Source organism: Mercenaria mercenaria, chromosome 2 (genome assembly GCF_021730395.1).
Source record: "Mercenaria mercenaria strain notata chromosome 2, MADL_Memer_1, whole genome shotgun sequence".
NCBI lineage: Eukaryota > Metazoa > Mollusca > Bivalvia > Venerida > Veneridae > Mercenaria > Mercenaria mercenaria.
This window is the reverse complement of record NC_069362.1, coordinates 16,918,973-16,937,583: the sequence shown is the minus strand read 5'-3', so window position 1 is coordinate 16,937,583 and position 18,611 is coordinate 16,918,973. Positions and strand designations below refer to the sequence as shown.

Sequence of the window (18,611 nt, the reverse complement as noted above, 5' to 3'; positions counted from 1 at the left end):
ATATTTTCCTGTTGAATTTTATGTACATATTCTCAAAACTGCACAGTTGCGGCAAATGGTAGCATGCTTTCGAAAACATGTAGCGTTTTGTGCAGAATGTGTGTATTCATTTTTTTTATTATCCTGAATTCCTTTCTGCCAAATCATAAAATTTCTCTTTAGTATAGTTTACATTTATATAAAAAGTCAAATACAGAATTATAACTAACCATTTGGTATTAGGTACGCATATTAGTAAAGAAAGCTATTTACTTTAAACATGAATTTGAAAACATTTCAGATTACCAGGAATTTTAAGCCATTTTACTTAAAATTGTATTAGAAAATATTTCAAATTACCAGATAGCTGGTGAATTTCACAAAATAGCATTTGCTTTCTTTATGTAGGCATTGTACTCTGTGTTATGAAGATTTTGTGCGAAAAAGAATTCGTTTATAATTCGTCTTTTAACAAATGGTTTTCCTTCATTTTCAACCCCTGCTGAATTATTTCTAAACCTGTAAAAACAAAACCGATTTCTTTGTAGGACTCACATCTGTTTCTTGCCGACTAAATCTAAACACCTGCAGCGTCGTAATAAAAAATATTTGAAATGGCTTTATAATTCATTTTAAAGTACGAATAAAAGACATATTTGAATTAGATTTTCTTTGACTTTTTACATCTTGATAGCCTACCATTTGTATGCAGCGTTTACTTATTTTAAGCATGAATAAGGCAGCTTTGTTAACCAGCAAATAGCCCAGCAATGACCACATTACCATAAGACCTTATTGATCAATATTTCCTTCTTTTTGTGTTGCAAGTAACATTTATGTTGATGTTGCATTGCATAATGATTGACAAAAGATAAAACCTTTTCTCAGTTTTACCTATGTTTCATGATTGTCTCCTTCTAACAAGATACCCTCTTTCATAATTGCAGAAGCTCTCTTTGGTCAAAGTTCATATTCACATGGTCTATATCCACACTCGCATTTATATTCACCAAGTGGGCAACTAGAAGCTACAAATCTATCATTACCAAGTGCGAGCCGAGAACGACAAACAGAACGGCCAAAAGAGGTCGAATCCGGAAGGCATAATATAAAAAAAGAATTAGACAAAAGTACTGAAAAAGAAAAAGTTGAAACTGATGGTTCTAGACTTTCAGGTGACCAGTCCTCTGATAAAGGCAAACAAATTGATGGAAGTGAAAGAACACGTGGTAGGTTAATGAAAACTGACGATAGAGATAAAATAAAAAGTAGTGCAAAATTTACAAGAACTCATGGTATTGAGTCAGATAGCAAGAAAGCAAGTGATACGTGTTTACCAGAAAACCTTTCCAAAAAGAAACCATTGGAGAAGAAAGCGGTTGATAGTTCTGAAGTTATCATACTAGATTCTCCAAAATCTGTTGCAGGCACTGAATGTAGTGAAAACGGAAAAGACTCCAGTAAACATAATTCAAATGGAAACATAAACAACCGTGAAAATGGTCATGAAACACCTAAACATAGTCCTGTTGAAATAAAGTCTCACAGCCCATCAAGGCACAAGCGTGTTACTAGTCCCGAAAGTTGCTTGAAAAGTTCGGTAAGTCCTGACAGAAGAAAACGTATGGTAAGCCCTATCGGCAAGAAAAAAGAAGTATGTATAGAAGACCAGGATATGCCAGAAAACCTATGTATCAAAGACAGAGATAAATCGAAAGACGCAAAACAGGTTTCTGAATCGGAACTTGTGAAGACGCAGTCAATTATCACCACTTCAACTGTGAATGTGAAATCCCCTTTGGATATTATTACCACTGATGTAAGCAGCAACGGTCAAGCCAAAGGTATAGTCATTAGCAGACATTCCTGTACTGTCTTTGCTTTTAGTAAAGTAAGAACAAAGTATATTCTGTTTATAGAGTTAAATTCTCAAAAAGTAGGAAGAAGGTATGATCAGTTTTGCAAGTACAACGCTAACGTTTAATATGAAATATCTAAAATTCGATGAAAGATCTAAAATACACATCGTGCTCAAATTAGATTGTCTAATAATTTACTTTAAAGAGGAAAGATACATCGTATCTTATTTCCTCAAGAACTGATAATTCCTCTTTTTGTTTCATACTGGATCGATGCAGGCCTCAAATGTAAAACTATACAGTGACATTTAGTCAGAATGCGGTCTGTTTATATCTTTCATTGTTCGTTTCCAGCCCAGTTTCAGAATGAATTTATGTATCTTTAATTCATTTGTACCGTCTAACTTTTTATTAATGTTACTTAAAACATAATAGTCTTCTTTTACAGCTTCAAGTTTATCTCCATCACAAACGAGCCCCTCCTTGTCAAAACAGACCACAGTCACCACGTACTCTCTTCCATATTATCATAATCTCTATGCTCGTTCACAGTCACAGGATGGAAAGCGTGTTCACGCCACTACATATGTGCCGGAAATAGGGACTGTTTCTAGCCCTATAGCTGGCGCACCATCAGTGATAAATGTTGTTGACACAAAAAACAAACTCAGAGATAAAATCCAAACAGAGGGAAATCTGCCGAGTGCATGTGATAATAAATCCTCTACACCGTCGATTTCAACAAAGACAGAGAATTCCAAACAGAAGAATAAGGACTTCAGTCAAAATTTGTATATTGAAACGAATGAACAGGGTAGAGACGACCCTAGGCGTGATTCAAAAGGTTCTTACGACTGCAATAACCGCATTTGTGTTCAATCGGATGTGAAGTCAGCAAATGAGAGTCTTGTGTCTCCGTCTGGAACTGACTTCAGATGTTCAGACTTAGATAAAACAATTGACCTTTCCATGAAGAAAAGCAATAGCTCAAGTGCAGATAGTAAAGGAAATAAGGAATCTGTAAAATCGCCTGTGATGCGTAAACGCGAACCACTTCATTCCCCAAAGACAAATGAAACTGAAAAAGTGAAAGCCCATGATTTGAGAAAGTTTCATGACAAAGCCCATGACTTGAGAAAGTTTCATGAGAAACCCAAAGATATTCACGGTGATGATGTTAAAAAGAGTTCTGAGAAGCGAAAATCTTGTGATTTGAATCATAATTCAAAGGATCAAGCTGAAATGGAAGTCTCAAAGAAACTTAAGAGGAGCGTGCCTTCCGCTTGTGTAAATGCTCACGAGAATGTAATTACATTGACTGATATTGATAAGTCGAGCGAGAAATCAAAGGGAATGGACACTGATTCGAATAAGAGTAAGAGCGATAGTACGATGACACAGCATGTTAGGGAAAACAAACAAAGTTCAAATGTAATGTCAAACAGTCACAAAAATACAGTCAGACCTTTAACTGGTTTAAAGGATTCGGCTGAAAATGACAAAAAGAATACAAAACAGGTACAGAACAATGCAGTTGAATCTCCAAAAGCCAAGAATACACCACTTAAACAAACAGACGGAAGTAGTCAGCCTACAGGTACATATAAATATTTCCGTTCATACCTAAAAATAGTTCCACAACTGATATGCAAAATTACGTAATCGTGTCACTGTGCCTCGTTTACAGCAATTTATTGATACAAAAGAAGATTCAGTCATGCTTCTTTATTCATCATTTTTCACGGGCGGTGTCTGGGCGTGAAATATTGATATTCTGTCGTACATTTATGCTTGGAAACATTTTAGACTTTCACATGGGACGGCCTAATGGCTTTCCTATATATATATGACTACATTGTAAAGCTGATATTTTTTTCTTCAAAGGCATACCCGTCGGTATAGCTGTGGCAAGACAAAGAAATATCGCACCAAAGCTATGTACCGGTATGTTGCATAATGTCACTTTTCTGATACTAATACAATAGTTAGTAATATTATTGTAATACTTAGAATAAAAAAGTAATAAATTTCGACTTGAGCGAAACAAAAATAAGACAAAAAATGTGTGTTTTGTATAAGATGCACTTTTATGTCCTGTTGTTTTTTCATGTTTGTCTACATCAATAATAGCACAACATGAACCTTTTTAAATACAGATAAGACATATGTTGTGATCCAGTATTTAAATTTTTGTCTTCATTTTTTTCTCTCGGTAAATCGATTGTCGTCGTTAATATATAAAAAAAAAAACTCAATGGTGTGTTGCTAACAATGAACTATTTCCAAAGCTAAATTAGACATTTTTCCTTTGTAATTTTGTTACATTTACAAAGATGAAATAAAGTGTACGTTATTTGAAAGATCTAACATTACTGTAATATGAATCGAAGTCTTGCACTGTTGTTTGTATTTATTATTCAACATAAAATCACGTTAATCTTTATGAGAATTAAAAAAAGTAAATTAAAGTGTCTGAGCACCCAGACTAAATTTTAACAGGTATTGAATTTTAGCGAGGAAATATAATATAAGTTTGCTCTTTTAATTTATTTTTTTAATTACAAATCACTACTAAGGGCGAAAAGCAGAATGATTGAATCATAGGGAGCAGAGGTTTTTAATGATGTTATATTGATTATTACAGCTGAAAATGATACTAAAAAGAATTCGGAAGATACCAAAAAGCAACACCCTGTAGCGGATGTAAAACCTATAAGGTTGGTAAAAAAATGTTTTTCCCTAAACGATAAGTCAGAACATGAACATTTCGCGCAAGCGGAAATGATTGAAAACAGTTAATATCAGACATGTGTACAATGCTTTATGAAATTTGATGCGATTTAATGAAACAATATGCAATGCGGTCTTGTTGTAATTCTTTTATTTTCCTTTTATGTAGACCGCTAAAAGTAATCAGACCTTCTACAAAGGGTTGTGGCCAAACTGTGTCTGACAAAAGGAATGAATTGCCGGCAAATTTAATAGTTACAGGTAAAGTTCTAATACATTATTACTTCATTTTCCAGTACGGTTAGTATTTAAGTTCATTTATTGTCTTTGAAAGTGACTAGTCGATGCATGGCATGGTAAAGTGCAAAAGTAGTATGTATAGAAGTGTTTTAGTCTGATAATATAAAAATATCGAACACACTGTCAGTCTATACTACAGTCGGTCATATAAATAGTACTAGGTTTATTGTAGTAGTTTAGTGATGAATATAAAAATACGATAAAATATTCCAAGAACCAATTACTTTAAGGTGGAGCGACACCTCCAGGAGTGTTTTGGCCAGATGATCCCGCTTCACGACAGCTTGCGGCCCAATTCTTGCAAACAGGACACCCTCTGACACCCACAAGCTGGTACGGAACTGGAGCTTTTCCATATCCACAAAATGTCACCACAGCAAGTTCCACAGCAACACAAGCTAGTCAGATGCCATTTACAGTGCCGGCGGGATACAAGCTGGCACAGGACTCTGTCACTGGACAGATACTTCTTCTTCCGACAGGTTTTACCTTCTTGTCATTTATTTATCATTTAAATTTGATCCATGGTACTTAATGACAACTGTGAACGCATCATATGTTATGTCGTAGCAATATGAGAAGCAATAATCGATAAAAAGTCATTAAAATTACCTGTTTTTGTAGTAACAGCGGTTAGCAACTGTAACACTCTTACCATGATGATACGATTAAAACAAAAACAAACAAAAAATAAATACTATAATGGAAAGATATAGCAGACGGTGTTCTTAAAATACCAATCACTAGAAAATATATATTTTATTATAATAAAACCAAATGTAAAAGAGAGAGATGTGGGCTTTTTGGGAGAGAGGGTCGTGTATTGCAATAAAAGTTACAAAATTTATTCAAACTAATTCAAGCGTTTTTCCTGAAGCAAAAAGTAATGATATGTGTCATAAATTTTACGCTTAAATTTACCATAATACTGATAGGTTTCACCACAACCTTGAGTAAAACATTTGCAGTAACGATGTAATGCCATCCGCTAATACAAGCGTAAGATTTTACCAACTGCTGATACAAACAGTTTTGTCAAATTATTCCTTCTCGAGCATCATTTTGCATGTTTTATGACTCCACTGTTGCATATATAGATACACCATAATTCTATAGCAGAATTACAAAATTAGGAACCGCGTCCGCTGTTTTACCTAGATATAATCGAAAATGTCAATTATAGACACATCTACTTTTTATCATAGGTTTACAGATAACTATCAAGGATTTAGTTATCTATATTAAGCATTTGCAGTCCCTTAAGGCGCATTGTTTTAGCTATAAACAGTACTTTATGTACATTTATATTGCCTAAGCGTCGTGCCAACCTTATCCAAAACGAATTTACTGGTAATCTAATTTCAGTTTCATAAAAGTGGATATTTCTGTCTACTAGTTAATTGTTACAGAGACAGTATTACCAGTTAAATTCATCTCCATTAATTACTTTGCAATTCTGGAAGGATTGCAACTGTGCAGTTTTAACGGCCTTTTAAGTTATCTTCTATTGAGACCAAAACATTGCTGGTTTGCCCTCACTGCATTGGGTTAAAGGTCGTCACGTGATTTTGTCAAGAATAAACCTTTAGCCTACTAAATTTCTAAAATGGACTTGCCCACTTGGGCAGTACCACTTATTATTCAGAAGGATGTTCACTGAAAATGTACTGACTGAATAGCCAACAGTGCAGACCATGATCAGCCTTGCACGTTCGTGCAGGCTTATCTTGATCTGCACTGGTCGCAAAGGTAAAATCACTTGCCGCCAGCAAGGTAAAGGTTACACATCTAGTTGAGAATAAAGAAAGTGATGTTTTATTCTTCAATAATGTCTACGTGCGCGAAATTGAAATAATAGTTTCAGAAGTTGCTACATCGTAATATTTCCCAGCACCAGTGAACCAGGGTTTGGCTAAATTGGTAGCGAAACAAACATTATACTGATTGACCGGATACAAATAAGAAAAAGAGTAAAGGTCGTTCAAATAATTAGGTTACGCTGTCTCGAAAATCTTTCTTTTACATGATTTAGAATTGTTAAGGATCCACATTTATGCCAGACTGTCAAACCCTAGAAAGTAAGAGATAGAACTTTCACTGTACGTTACAGTGCAGTCTGGTCAGGATCCATGCTGTTGCAATTATAGCTTTGAAAGCAAACAGCATGGATCCTGACCAGACTGCGCGGATGCTGGTCTGGATCCATGCTGGTCGCAAACGCACTATGTTGGTTTTCTCATGGCACGGCTCTAATAATTGTTATGCCTCCGAAGGGAGACATATAGTTTTTGAACCGTCTGTCCGTCTGTCAGTCTGTCGGTCTGTCAGTCTGTCAGTCTGTCCGCAATTTTCGTGTCCGGTCCATATCTTTGTCATCGATGGATGGATTTTCAAATAACTTGGCATGAATGTGTACCACAGTAAGACGACGTGTCGCGCGCAAGACCCAGGTCCGTAGCTCAAAGGTCAAGGTCACACTTAGACATTAAAGGATAGTGCATTGATGGGCGTGTCTGGTCCATATCTTTGTCATCGATGGATAGATTTTCATATGACTTGGCATGAATGTGTACCACAGTAAGACGACGTGTCGCGCGCAAGACCCAGGTCCGTAGCTCAAAGGTCAAGGTCACACTTAGACGTTAAAGGTCATTTTTCATGATAGTGCATTGATGGGCGTGTCCGGTCCATATCTTTGTCATTCATGCATGGATTTTAAAATAACTACGCATGAATGTGTGGCACAGTAAGACGCATGTCACGCGCAAGACCCAGCTCCGTAGGTCAAAGGTCCTAAACTCTAACTTCGGCCATAACTACTCATTCAAAGTGCCATCGGGGGCATATGTCATCCTATGGAGACAGCTCTTGTTGATAATATCGATTTATGATTTTAGATATATATGTTGATGTCATTTTTGGAGAATTCTGATGTTATGATTTTCACCTAGAATCATGCCATCTAAAGCACAATATTGAGAACTGTAAATTATTTTAATTGACCAAAAGTGTAACCATTGCTTGAGAGAACACCTTACATCATACATGTGTATTTAACGTATAGGTTCAGACGTTTTTGATAGCAGTCGACTTTTTAGTGGTTTGCCTGTTGGAAGTCAGATAACGAGCGGGGCAGGATATGGTCACCCTGTTTTACCTGGCCAGTCTGCTCCGGCCACATTACCAGCGACTGCGTCACTGTTTCCAGGGCAACAACCGGACAGACCTTCCAGCCTTGAAATAGGCTTGCCTACCTACGCTCCAGTGTTCACTGGAAATGTAAGTACATGTTTGCCTTCCAGTTTCTACCTATTCTCCAGTATTCACTGGAAATGGAAGTGCATGTTTGTCTTCCAGTGTCTACCTAGGCTCCAGTGGTCACCGGAAATGTAAGCAAATGTTTGCCTTCCAGTGTCTACCTAGGCCCCATTGTTCACTGGAAATGAGAGTACATGTTTGCCTTCCAGTGTCTACCTAGGCTCCAATGGTCACCGGAAATGTAAGCAAATGTTTGCCTTCCAGTGTCTACCTAGGCTCCAGTGTTCACTGGAAATGGAAGCATATGTTTACCTTCCAGTGTTCCCAGCGTTCACTGAAAATGGAAGCATATGTTTGCCTTCCAGTGTCTACTTAGGCTGAGTATTCTACGGAAGTGAAAGCATATGTTTGCCTTACAGTGTCTACCTAGGCTCCAGTGTTCATCGGAAATGGAAGCATATGTTTGCCTTCCAGTGTCTACCTAGGCTTCAATGTTCACTGGAAATGGAAGCATATGTTTACCGTTCAGTGTACCCAGCGTTCACTGAAAATGGAAGCATATGTTTGTCTTCCAGTGTCTACTTAGGCTGAGTATTCTACGGAAGTGAAAGCATATGTTTGCCTTACAGTGTCTACCTAGGCTTCAGTGTTCACTGGAAATGGAAGCATATGTTTACCGTCCAGTGTACCCAGCGCTCACTGAAAATGGAAGCATATGTTTGCCTTCCAGTGTCTACTTATGCTGAGTATTCTACGGAAGTGAAAGCATATGTTTGCCTTACAGTGTCTACCAAGACTCCAGTGTTCATCGGAAATGGAAGCATATGTTTGCCTTTATTGTGTACCTAGGCTGAAGTGTTCATCGGAAATGGAAGCATCTGTTTGCCTTAATTGTGTACCTAGGCTGAAGTGTTCATCGGAAATGGAAGCATATGTTTGCACTCCATTGTCTACATAAACTCCAGTTTTCACCGGAAAAAGCATAATTATGATTGTTTTCCAGTATCTACCTGGTCTCCAGTGTTTATCGGAAATAGGAGCATATGTTTGCCTGCAAGTGCCTACTTATCTGTATGTGTTTTGGTTGTCATGTTGCGTCTGAAACTAATAATTGAACACCATCACAAATAAGCACAATAGACTAAAATGAGGAACAGCTACTTGGCTTGTGCTTATTCCATATATTCAGTTGAATCCTGTATTATTTTCATATCCTTTGTAAGAACTCCAATTATTTGAGAAATTTGACCAGAATAATCATATTTTACCACGAGACTATAATATATGACTATATCAAATACTGGTTCATTACTTCCGCAGGTGCTCGCGACTCCAGAAGTGACCATCAAGGAAGACAAGCTATTGTCATCTACTCCTTCTAACTCAGCCAACGTAATTACGCCGTCAATTTTACTGACTGCCGGACATGACAACGCACCTGTTCCAGCGAACAAGGACAATACTAACGAGAAGTCCAAGATAATTGATCTGTCTCAGACCAAGACTGATTCAGGTACTCGTGGTCAATTATTTTTCTCCTCTTTTCTTCGCAGCTTTTTGTTTCCGGAAGAAAAAAGTCAGTAACCAGCATTGACTATCCTTATTAAGTTTCTGAATCAAATTTCAAAATATTTTGTAAATGTTTTATGTTGTTGCAATTGTTATACAACTGGCTCAAAGTTCAAGTTGAATATTGTGCGAATGCCCTAGGATGAACTGGGATTTTCTAACTATTTAATGTCCGTAATGGTTGTTAGTATTTAGCTTCCGAGGTAATAATTGAAATTCTTATACTTTTCTTATTGCATGCTATGCTGTTAAAAGAAAAAGAAAATTCTTAACTGGCATCTATCAGTACAAACATATGTATTCAGTATATAATTAACGCACGGTAGTATCAATTAAATATCATGAAAATTGAGCCGCACCATGAGAAAACCAACATAGTGCGTTTGTGACCAACATAGATCCAGACCAGCCTGCGCATCCGCGCAGTCTGGTCAGGATCCATGCTGTTCGCTTTCAAAGCCTATTGCAATAGCGAACAGCATGGATCCTGACCAAACTGCGCAGATGCGCTGGCTGGTCTGGATCCATGCTGGTTGCAAATACACTATGTTGGTTTTCTCATGGCGCGGCTCATATCAGGAAATTATCTGTCATTGGATATTTCAAACGAAAAATTACTGAAGCTTTTGAATAATTTTGAGATTTTTTTAAACACATAAAACCTAAAGAGAAAAATGGAAGTAAAGAAATGTGCACGGCATTATACACGTCTGAATGCATAAAACGTATTGATGCTACAGGTATTATTTTATTTATTCATTTAAATTTTAAGTGAGTTGGTATATAACTAAGGTTAAACATTGTTTTGATATTCATCGAATAAAGATAATATGTAGAAATTTACTGTTTAAAAACCTTGTTTCTTACCTAAAATACATGTGTAGCATTAATGTTCAGGCGACCTGAAACCCATTTAGTAAATAAAGCATATCTTTCTAGATGTTGCCGTAGTAACAGGACAGCCGTACACATTTTCATCTCCAACAGTTCCAATTGTTCCTAATCAGACTTTGTTAACTACACCAAATGTTCCGAACCAGTGCCCGGAAGTGACTCAGCTTAAACAAGATCATACTTCCGTTCAGTCACGCGGAACATCTCCCATGTTACCAGCTTCCGATTCTTGTCCCGAAGATATAGAAGAAAACAAATCTGATGATAATGGTGAAGAAATCTTAGAAGTATGCGATATTGTAGAAAACAAAATTGAGAGTGCTAACCTCAAGAACGATTCGGTCGATGTACATTGTAGTGATAGAACAACAGAAATTGAAATTAAGAAAGAAAATACGGATTTAAAAGATGATTTAAAAATGGGAATGTGTTCAGATTCAACGGTTTTAGGCTCTTCAGAACAAAGAGATGCTGAAATCGTTGATAAGCAGCATAACAGTAAAAACGAAAAAGTAAAATGTGAAAAAGTTGCAGAAAATAACGAAAGTAAAACGGATTTAAATGATCATGCCAAATCTCCGAGAGCGAGTAGAAATATATTCACTGATCTAACAGAATACAACCCATTTATGGATCCCCAAGTGCTTCAAGCTGCGGATGGGCTTGAGCTCCTAAGTGCTCTTGCTGAAAAAAGTGCAATGCGTATAAATGACAAATCTGTGTCAAAAGTAAATGCAACAGAAGAAACAGCTGTTAGTAAAACTGGAGTTGTTGATACTGAAACAAATGTTAAAACTGATATTAAAGATGTCGAAAAGATTGACATTAAAAAGAAAAGTACAGAAGATCTTGAGAAACGAAAACATAAAGATGTTAAGACTGAGACGAAGCAAGTGACTGCAAAACCACGCATAAAATGCGGGTTTGCTTTTAAGCCCAAAAAAGAAAAGAAAAAGCCAGCAATAGATGTTACCAAAAAAGTGACAACATTTTGTGGCATATCTGTACCAGAAGGTGAGCCTTAATTTTTTGTCGTTGTAAAGTTTTTCTAGTATTTTGTACTGATTATGTTTTAGACATGTGTAATTATAAGTTTTCTCTTCTATACCTTTAAACCTTCTGTTGTAAATTAAGTTTTCCTTAATATTTTAATAGAACTGTGAATGTAGTGTTAGTTCTTTTAGTCATTTCTCGTCATAATGCTTTGTACTTATATATCATTGTAATCCAAAACGTTTTAGATAGACTAGTGTCGATGTTTTCTGTAGAACTATCTTTTACTTTTGTGTAACCTTTATATGCTCTTTCTTTCGGGCATCTCAACTCAAAGAAACAGACCTTGATTCTTTTCTCGAAATAGATGACGAGGTCATTGATTCCATTGAGATGGAGATGAAGATGAGGTTGGCGGAGCTTCAGAAAAGATACAAGGAAAAACAGAAGCAGCTAGCAAAGTTGACACCGAAGAAGCCAAAAGAACTGGAAAACAAAACAAAAGATGAAAACAAACAGAGGATAAGGTAAGTAAAAAACGAAGTAAATATTTGTATGATTTATAGTAGAAGGCTGCTCTAAAATATTTTTGTAATTAACAGTTCTAGACAGTTGCAAAAAAAATCAAAGTCCTGGAATATAACGGGGATTTAAAGTGAAAAATAGCTGTTACTTATTTGATGACAGAATTACAGTTACCACACTGCCTACATAATGCCCTGCAAATCTATTACTGTGATAGAAGTTGAGTTTCCTGTACCTTAGGGGAGACAACGTTGTTGTCTTTGAAGAGTTTTGTTGTAGGTGAATACATATATTTCATAATATTCATATTTTTGAAATGGCTTTCGAAAACGTTAAAATGGTTTATAGTTACTGAATAAAATCGTTAATTACTACTGGGCAGTGTGTAATACCATTTAAGATGTCAGATTGAAGAACATGTAACAATTTCAGCAGTGACACTACAAGAGGTCCTGGAAGACCAAAAAAGAAATTAAAAGACGTGAATACAGAAAGCACAAGGTAAGCAGTGGAAATATTTATGTATTTGTCAAAGGAATCATAAAGCGTAAACTCGCTTTACTTTTATACAAATTACGTATTCTACAAGTTTTAAGCAGACAATGAAACATCCAGCTTCGAAGGCTGTGGCCAAGTTTTACTCATGTCGAATTTGGTCTTCTAAAAATCTATCTAATTTGGGTTTAAAAGACTGGTGTGTGAAGCATTTTGCTTCGTGTTGCTTAAAATAATGTATAGAGGTTCTTTAGCAAAAAAAAGAGGAAAGACTGCAATGTGCTCTTCTTTAAGCGCAGCAACGTTATAGAAAACTAATAATACGTGAACATAATGTTTTAAAAACAATATTTTATTATAATAGACAAATCTGTTTTTCTGTGAAGAATTTCTTGGTCAATAAATTCAAACTAAAGCATGTTAAAATATAAGTGGATTAGGTAAGGGATATACGCAAAATGCCAAGCTTACAATTTACATATCGGTTTAAAATTATTCTGGCGAACAGAATTTGGCTGTCAAAAATCGTTTATAATACTTAACTTTCCGCTTAAAGAACCCGAGTATTATTTCGTGTATTGTCTAGGCAGACGATACATATCAACGTAATGTCATACATAAAATTGTAGGTATACAGCACGTTAGCTAAACTGAAAAGTTCACGCAGCCGAAAAGCCATTGATTATTATGGCAAATGTTATCTAACAATATTAGGGTAGTGTGTCGGTTTCGAATTTGGGTCGTTACTCGTCTGAAGCGTTGATTAGTGACCGTAAATAATCTGTCTATTGTACAGAAAGCCGTCAATCAATCTAGATGTTGGACAGAATTGGACGGTCTCCAAATGATAGAGAATGGAGATAGACATTCCGCTTTTTAAAATTTATTTTTATCGGTTGCAAACATAATTTAAATGACAATATCAGAGGCTCAGGATTCGTGTGACTTGGAGCAATGTTTACCGGCATTGTCCTCAAGCTGAAGCTGTTATATTGATGATAGTATGTAAATATTTTGATACGAAAAGGAAAATGTTTTATGTTTTATTTCTTAATAAAAAAATTGTACCGGATAAAGATAGTAGAATTCAAATGAAAACAATTAGGACTGAACTGAAACAAAATTAACACGAACTGTTCTTAATTCTAACACCCCCCCCCCCCTCCCAAAAACCAAGATAATTAGCTGTACTTGTGGTTTCTATTTTTAGCCGTTGTGTGGGGTGTTTCTATCCGTTATGCGCCTTTAGAGCTAATTTTATATAGAATCTTTTTTTCGTCCAAAAGTCAAATTTGATAAAAAACAAACGAAAACTTAATTCTCCAGAATGCAAAATGTATGTTTGTCTACAGCTTCCTATTACTGATTTCTATGACTGTTTTAAAGCTTTTTGTTTCAAGCGAGTGATTTTATGCACAAAAATGGAATGTGCTTTGGAAAAAAAAGTTTTATATTTTTGCACAGACAACTTTTATGACATACTACGGGAATCCGTTTTAACAAAATCGCAAATATTATTTATCTTATTAAGATTTACATGATTCGAATAATGGAAGGCAGAAGAAAATCGAACAGAAGGAGATACAAAGACGCCTATTAAACACATTTTCAGCATTATCTGTAAATATTTTAGCTAAGACCGTGAATTAGACACAAACAATAAAGACATCAAAATAATAAATATAGAATATTCAAACTGGAAACTGGCGCGCCAAAATTCTGTTCAGGTTTTTTTTTTTGGATACTGCTTTTCTTTAAACTTTAGACTGCTAACTTTCTAAAATGGACTGGTGCACCATTCAATTTGGGCAGTACCATTTATTATTCGAAGGAGTGTTACTGATTGAATTTGTCTGCACTGGTCGTAGAGGCAGAATCACTTGCCGCTAGCAGGCTAAAGGTTAAATTATTTTTGTGTTTTATGTTTTGTTTTAGAAATATTTGTTTAGTCAGCATTTATCTCTGTATCAACGTTACGGCCGTTACAACTTATTTGTAAAATGCATTCTGCTTATTATTTGCAATAAAAACTACATTTTATTATTACTTTATTATTATTCATGAAATTCTTTTCAAAATTTAAGAATGTTTACAAAAATTCCAGCCTTATAATACATAATAACATGACTCCTTATTTGCCTGTTGGTAGTTTGTGATATAAGACCGGTCTGTATTCAATATACATTATTACTAGGCTAATAGGTCAAAACTGTAAAAAAATAATTTCTTATGTCATATAATAAAACACTTATTGAATAGATTTCCAGTCATTTGTCAAAACTACTGCGCATGGTATAAATAAATCTATAACAATGCCTGTTAAAACAGAATTTCAGATGGTAAATAATCTTCTGAATTTTTAATTATTTGGAAGATTCTAAAGATAAATTTCAATTGTGTTTATTGTAATAAAGCAAAAGCGAGCTGCTAATTATAAAAGCAGTCAAACTATAATTTTTCGCTTCGAAAGAATGGTTTAATAACTTTTGACATTGCAATATAAGAAAAAGTAAAACATTTATAAATGTTTTCATATAATACCATTTCATACTCATTAGATTTCATTTAATAAATAGTTGAATAGTAAATGAATAAATAAATATGAATAGTAAATGAATAAATAAATAATATGAAATTTAATCTGATACATGAAACCGATCGAACTGTACCTATAACCAGCAGCAATACTAAATGTGTATCTCGCGGATATTTAGAAATTTGAACTCGTATTTGATCACATGGAGTATCTCAGCCATTTGTTTTTGCATATTTTAGTTCGCCTATTCCGTTCTAGATTTTGGACGAGTTGTTTTGTTTGTCTCCGGTCGATATTCAGTATAATAAAAAAGCTTTGGACCTTTTTTGTGACGGAGTCAATATCTGAGTCAGTCTGATAAAGGTCAAGATCACCATTACTAAACATAGAATTCACATTTCCTCTACAGTGAATATATTTTAGATTGTTAATATTAAAAGGTTGCAACGACATTTGGACTGTCTGTAATCAAGGTCAGGGTCACTAGTACTAAATTTAGAGGTTTTGGGTTACAGTGCTGATATTGTTGCACCCTTTGATCAAGGTCAATGCCAAGGTTGCCATCACCGAAATGACATCTAAGTTTTCGAATCTTTTTGTACAGTGAACAAATTCCGTGAAACTTGATGGTGTAGTATTTTGCATACAGGTACATAGCTGTCTTGAAACGGCTGTAGCTCCATGAGTATTGCGTAACAATTTTAACTGTTTCATGATAACCTTTGGATATGCTTTGTTTTTGGAATTTTTACTATTCTTTCGATAGACAATACACTGAATAAGAATGAACAGTGTGTTTAATTTAATTTTTGCTCGGTTGATTAAAACTGTTGTACCTTCAACAAGTTTTTATTAAAGAAGTCACCATTTTGATTGCATATAGGTATATAAACCTTCAGTACTTTTACTAAAAGTCCCACGGGTGTAAATCAACATATTTCTGTGATATTTTTTACATAAGTGGAACATGCTTAGCTTTGCAGTTAAAGGTTAATTATGTATTTGTGTAGAAAAGAATACGTACATACTGAGATTCATACATAAGAAAATCAGTGCATTGGTCGAATTTCTCTTTTAACCCAGCCCTCCCCGAATCGGTTCAGGATCCGGAAATAGCCTGCAGACTTAATTTAATTGCCTTTGAATTGCTTCGTACTTTGGAATTTCACTCCTTTGTTTAAAGGTTTAAAGTTGTGCCTTTAGAGTACATTTTGTTTTTCTTTTGGCAGTGAGAAGACTTCAAAATCGAAAGTTAGTGAGCATAATAGCAAAACATCGCCAACTTCCTCATCCGGTGGTAGCTCGTCGGGACAACACGGTCCAGCAAAGAAGAAAAAACTTGCTGAAATGCTCGTCGACAGAGTGTTCCGGAAAACCGGAAGCTCATTCAAGGTATGCCGAATATGTCTTTATAATAACTTGCATTGTTAAATTTGATATCTTTTAATTCAAGACACTCGAGATGAATTGAGGTTTTCGAACTCCAACAATATTGAAAGAAACATACATACATGTGAATTTATCTTTTAATGAATGACACATTTTTGTCAAATTTCAATCTATTTTATTTATCAGACGGCTCGAATGCAGTCTCGAGACAAACTGCCAAGCAAGGATTCATGGTAGAGTTTTGGTTAGCCATGACTCATTTTTCAGAATTCGGCAATTTCCGGGTGATTCCGTTATTATTCGGCATACTAGGCAACGTCTTTTTGTCAGTAATATTTGTCCAGGAAACAATGCACATTGCTACGCAAAAATCATTCTTTATTATTCGTATGCATACTACATGCAGTATGCAAAAAGCACATAAACTCAGAAAATAACAGAACGAAAACAAAAGAAAATGTGAGATATTTGCACCAAGAGAGGAACTCGGAATTTATTTACGTAAAACGATTACTTTACGAGATATAATAGCTTATCTATCTTTGTTAAAGAACTAAAATATTAAACTTAGTATTGTGCTCCTGAATAATATAATTATGAGCTCTAAAACTTTTCTAAAAATACAGTTTCTAAATAGTCTTTAACATAAAGCTGTAACGTATATCAGTTGCGTTGTTTTGATTTCTAAATATATCTAGCAAAACATGCGGTTTCAGACAATAAAAACTTTAATTTTATTTTATGTCAGTAACATTTTTTTTTCTCTGACTTTTTCAAAAAAGACGGACGGAAGATGTAAACATGTTTTTTTTCAAATCATTAAAGAAAAACGAGTGAATTTAGAATGAACTTTTACAATAAATTCTGTAAGTTGAACTATTATGCTCTCAAAAATATTCCAGTATTTGATTACTAAATTACACTGTTATAATATTGTATATAGGCTGCTTTATTTGGTTCTCTTATGACCAGTTTGCCAGCTAATTGAGATATATAATGTCGGTCTTATTGCCTGTTCAGATACCATTAAGCAAGAAGATAAATCTGATAGCCCCAGCAAGGATCGAGTTTCCCGGGGGATCAGCGCCGACCGAAAGAAATGAACATGGTATGTACACATCATTTCTGAAGACGTGTCACGTAAATTCTCCATTTTGGATACGCTATTGGCTGTTTTTTTTTTTTACTTAATTAACATATCTGACAGAAGCAGAATATCGACTTAAAATACGTAATAGATCTTTTTGTAGCTGTTCGACCATTTTCAACACATAATTAGCGTTTTTTTTAGCAAGTCTGTATAAAGTTAGTTCTCAGTGTTTGATTGTTACTACAAAACTTGGACAGTCTGATTCTTGCTTTAGTATGCTTGTAGTTTCAAGGAAAAGTCATATTGCCAATACAAGAACAACAGAAAATTTTTTTTTAAAGCTACCTGTTGCAGTTTAACAGATATTAATTGATCCCCAAAAGAGCATGAGCAATGCTAACTCGGGATTCTAGGTGTGAATGGTTCGTGGACACGTGGTCACCTTATGAAACGAAAAATGAGTTCGAGACCATACATAGGCCATGAAAATCAGTGCCAGTAATTAGGCAACATGCAAATTATTATAGGTTTACAGTAAATGGTTTTCATTGTTTATCAATATTTTTTCTCAGCTCGTCATAACAAGGCGATGGATTTTGGAAAACTGATAAAGCGCTCGCGACTTTCACAGATCAATGGGAAAGAAACAGGCTTCGTTGGTGGTAAATATGTTTTATTTACACGATAAAGAAATGGTCTAAATGTTATTCCAAAAAAGAGATAGCTCACATTTTGCAGATTGAATGAGAAGTTTCGTCTGTTTGTGATTTGTTGACATAAAAAAGCAACTTCGGTTGTAAGTAATAGTCGCAAACACTAGGTAGTCATGATGTTACTCCTATAATTAATTAAGATCATTATTTGAGCCGTGCCATGAAACAACATAGCGGTTTGCGACAGCATGATCCAGACCAGCCTGCGCATCCGCGCAGTCTGGTCAGATCCGTCTGTTCGCAACGCTTCTCTAATTGCTATAGTTTGAAAGCGAACACAT

At 35.2% G+C, this 18,611-nt stretch overlaps 1 protein-coding gene across 11 annotated transcripts in view; it reads left to right on the top strand.

The window, feature by feature from the left end:
* LOC123561998 (uncharacterized) overlaps positions 1-18,611 on the top strand; it is a 94,730-nt gene that overhangs the window by 56,995 nt on the left and 19,124 nt on the right. For 7 of the 11 annotated variants that reach the window (XM_053531045.1, XM_053531025.1, XM_053531034.1 and 4 more), the window contains 14 exons: positions 927-1,823; positions 2,287-3,435; positions 3,723-3,782; positions 4,483-4,555; positions 4,738-4,829; positions 5,099-5,350; positions 7,933-8,147; positions 9,447-9,639; positions 10,635-11,603; positions 11,920-12,109; positions 12,540-12,608; positions 16,368-16,530; positions 17,548-17,635; positions 18,190-18,279. In XM_053531045.1, the coding sequence (XP_053387020.1) occupies positions 927-1,823; positions 2,287-3,435; positions 3,723-3,782; positions 4,483-4,555; positions 4,738-4,829; positions 5,099-5,350; positions 7,933-8,147; positions 9,447-9,639; positions 10,635-11,603; positions 11,920-12,109; positions 12,540-12,608; positions 16,368-16,530; positions 17,548-17,635; positions 18,190-18,279 (4,500 nt within the window). The remainder of the gene's footprint in view (positions 1-926; positions 1,824-2,286; positions 3,436-3,722; positions 3,783-4,482; positions 4,556-4,737; positions 4,830-5,098; positions 5,351-7,932; positions 8,148-9,446; positions 9,640-10,634; positions 11,604-11,919; positions 12,110-12,539; positions 12,609-16,367; positions 16,531-17,547; positions 17,636-18,189; positions 18,280-18,611) is intronic. The other 4 variants (XM_053531053.1, XM_053531071.1, XM_053531063.1 and 1 more) reach the window with 4 other exon arrangements.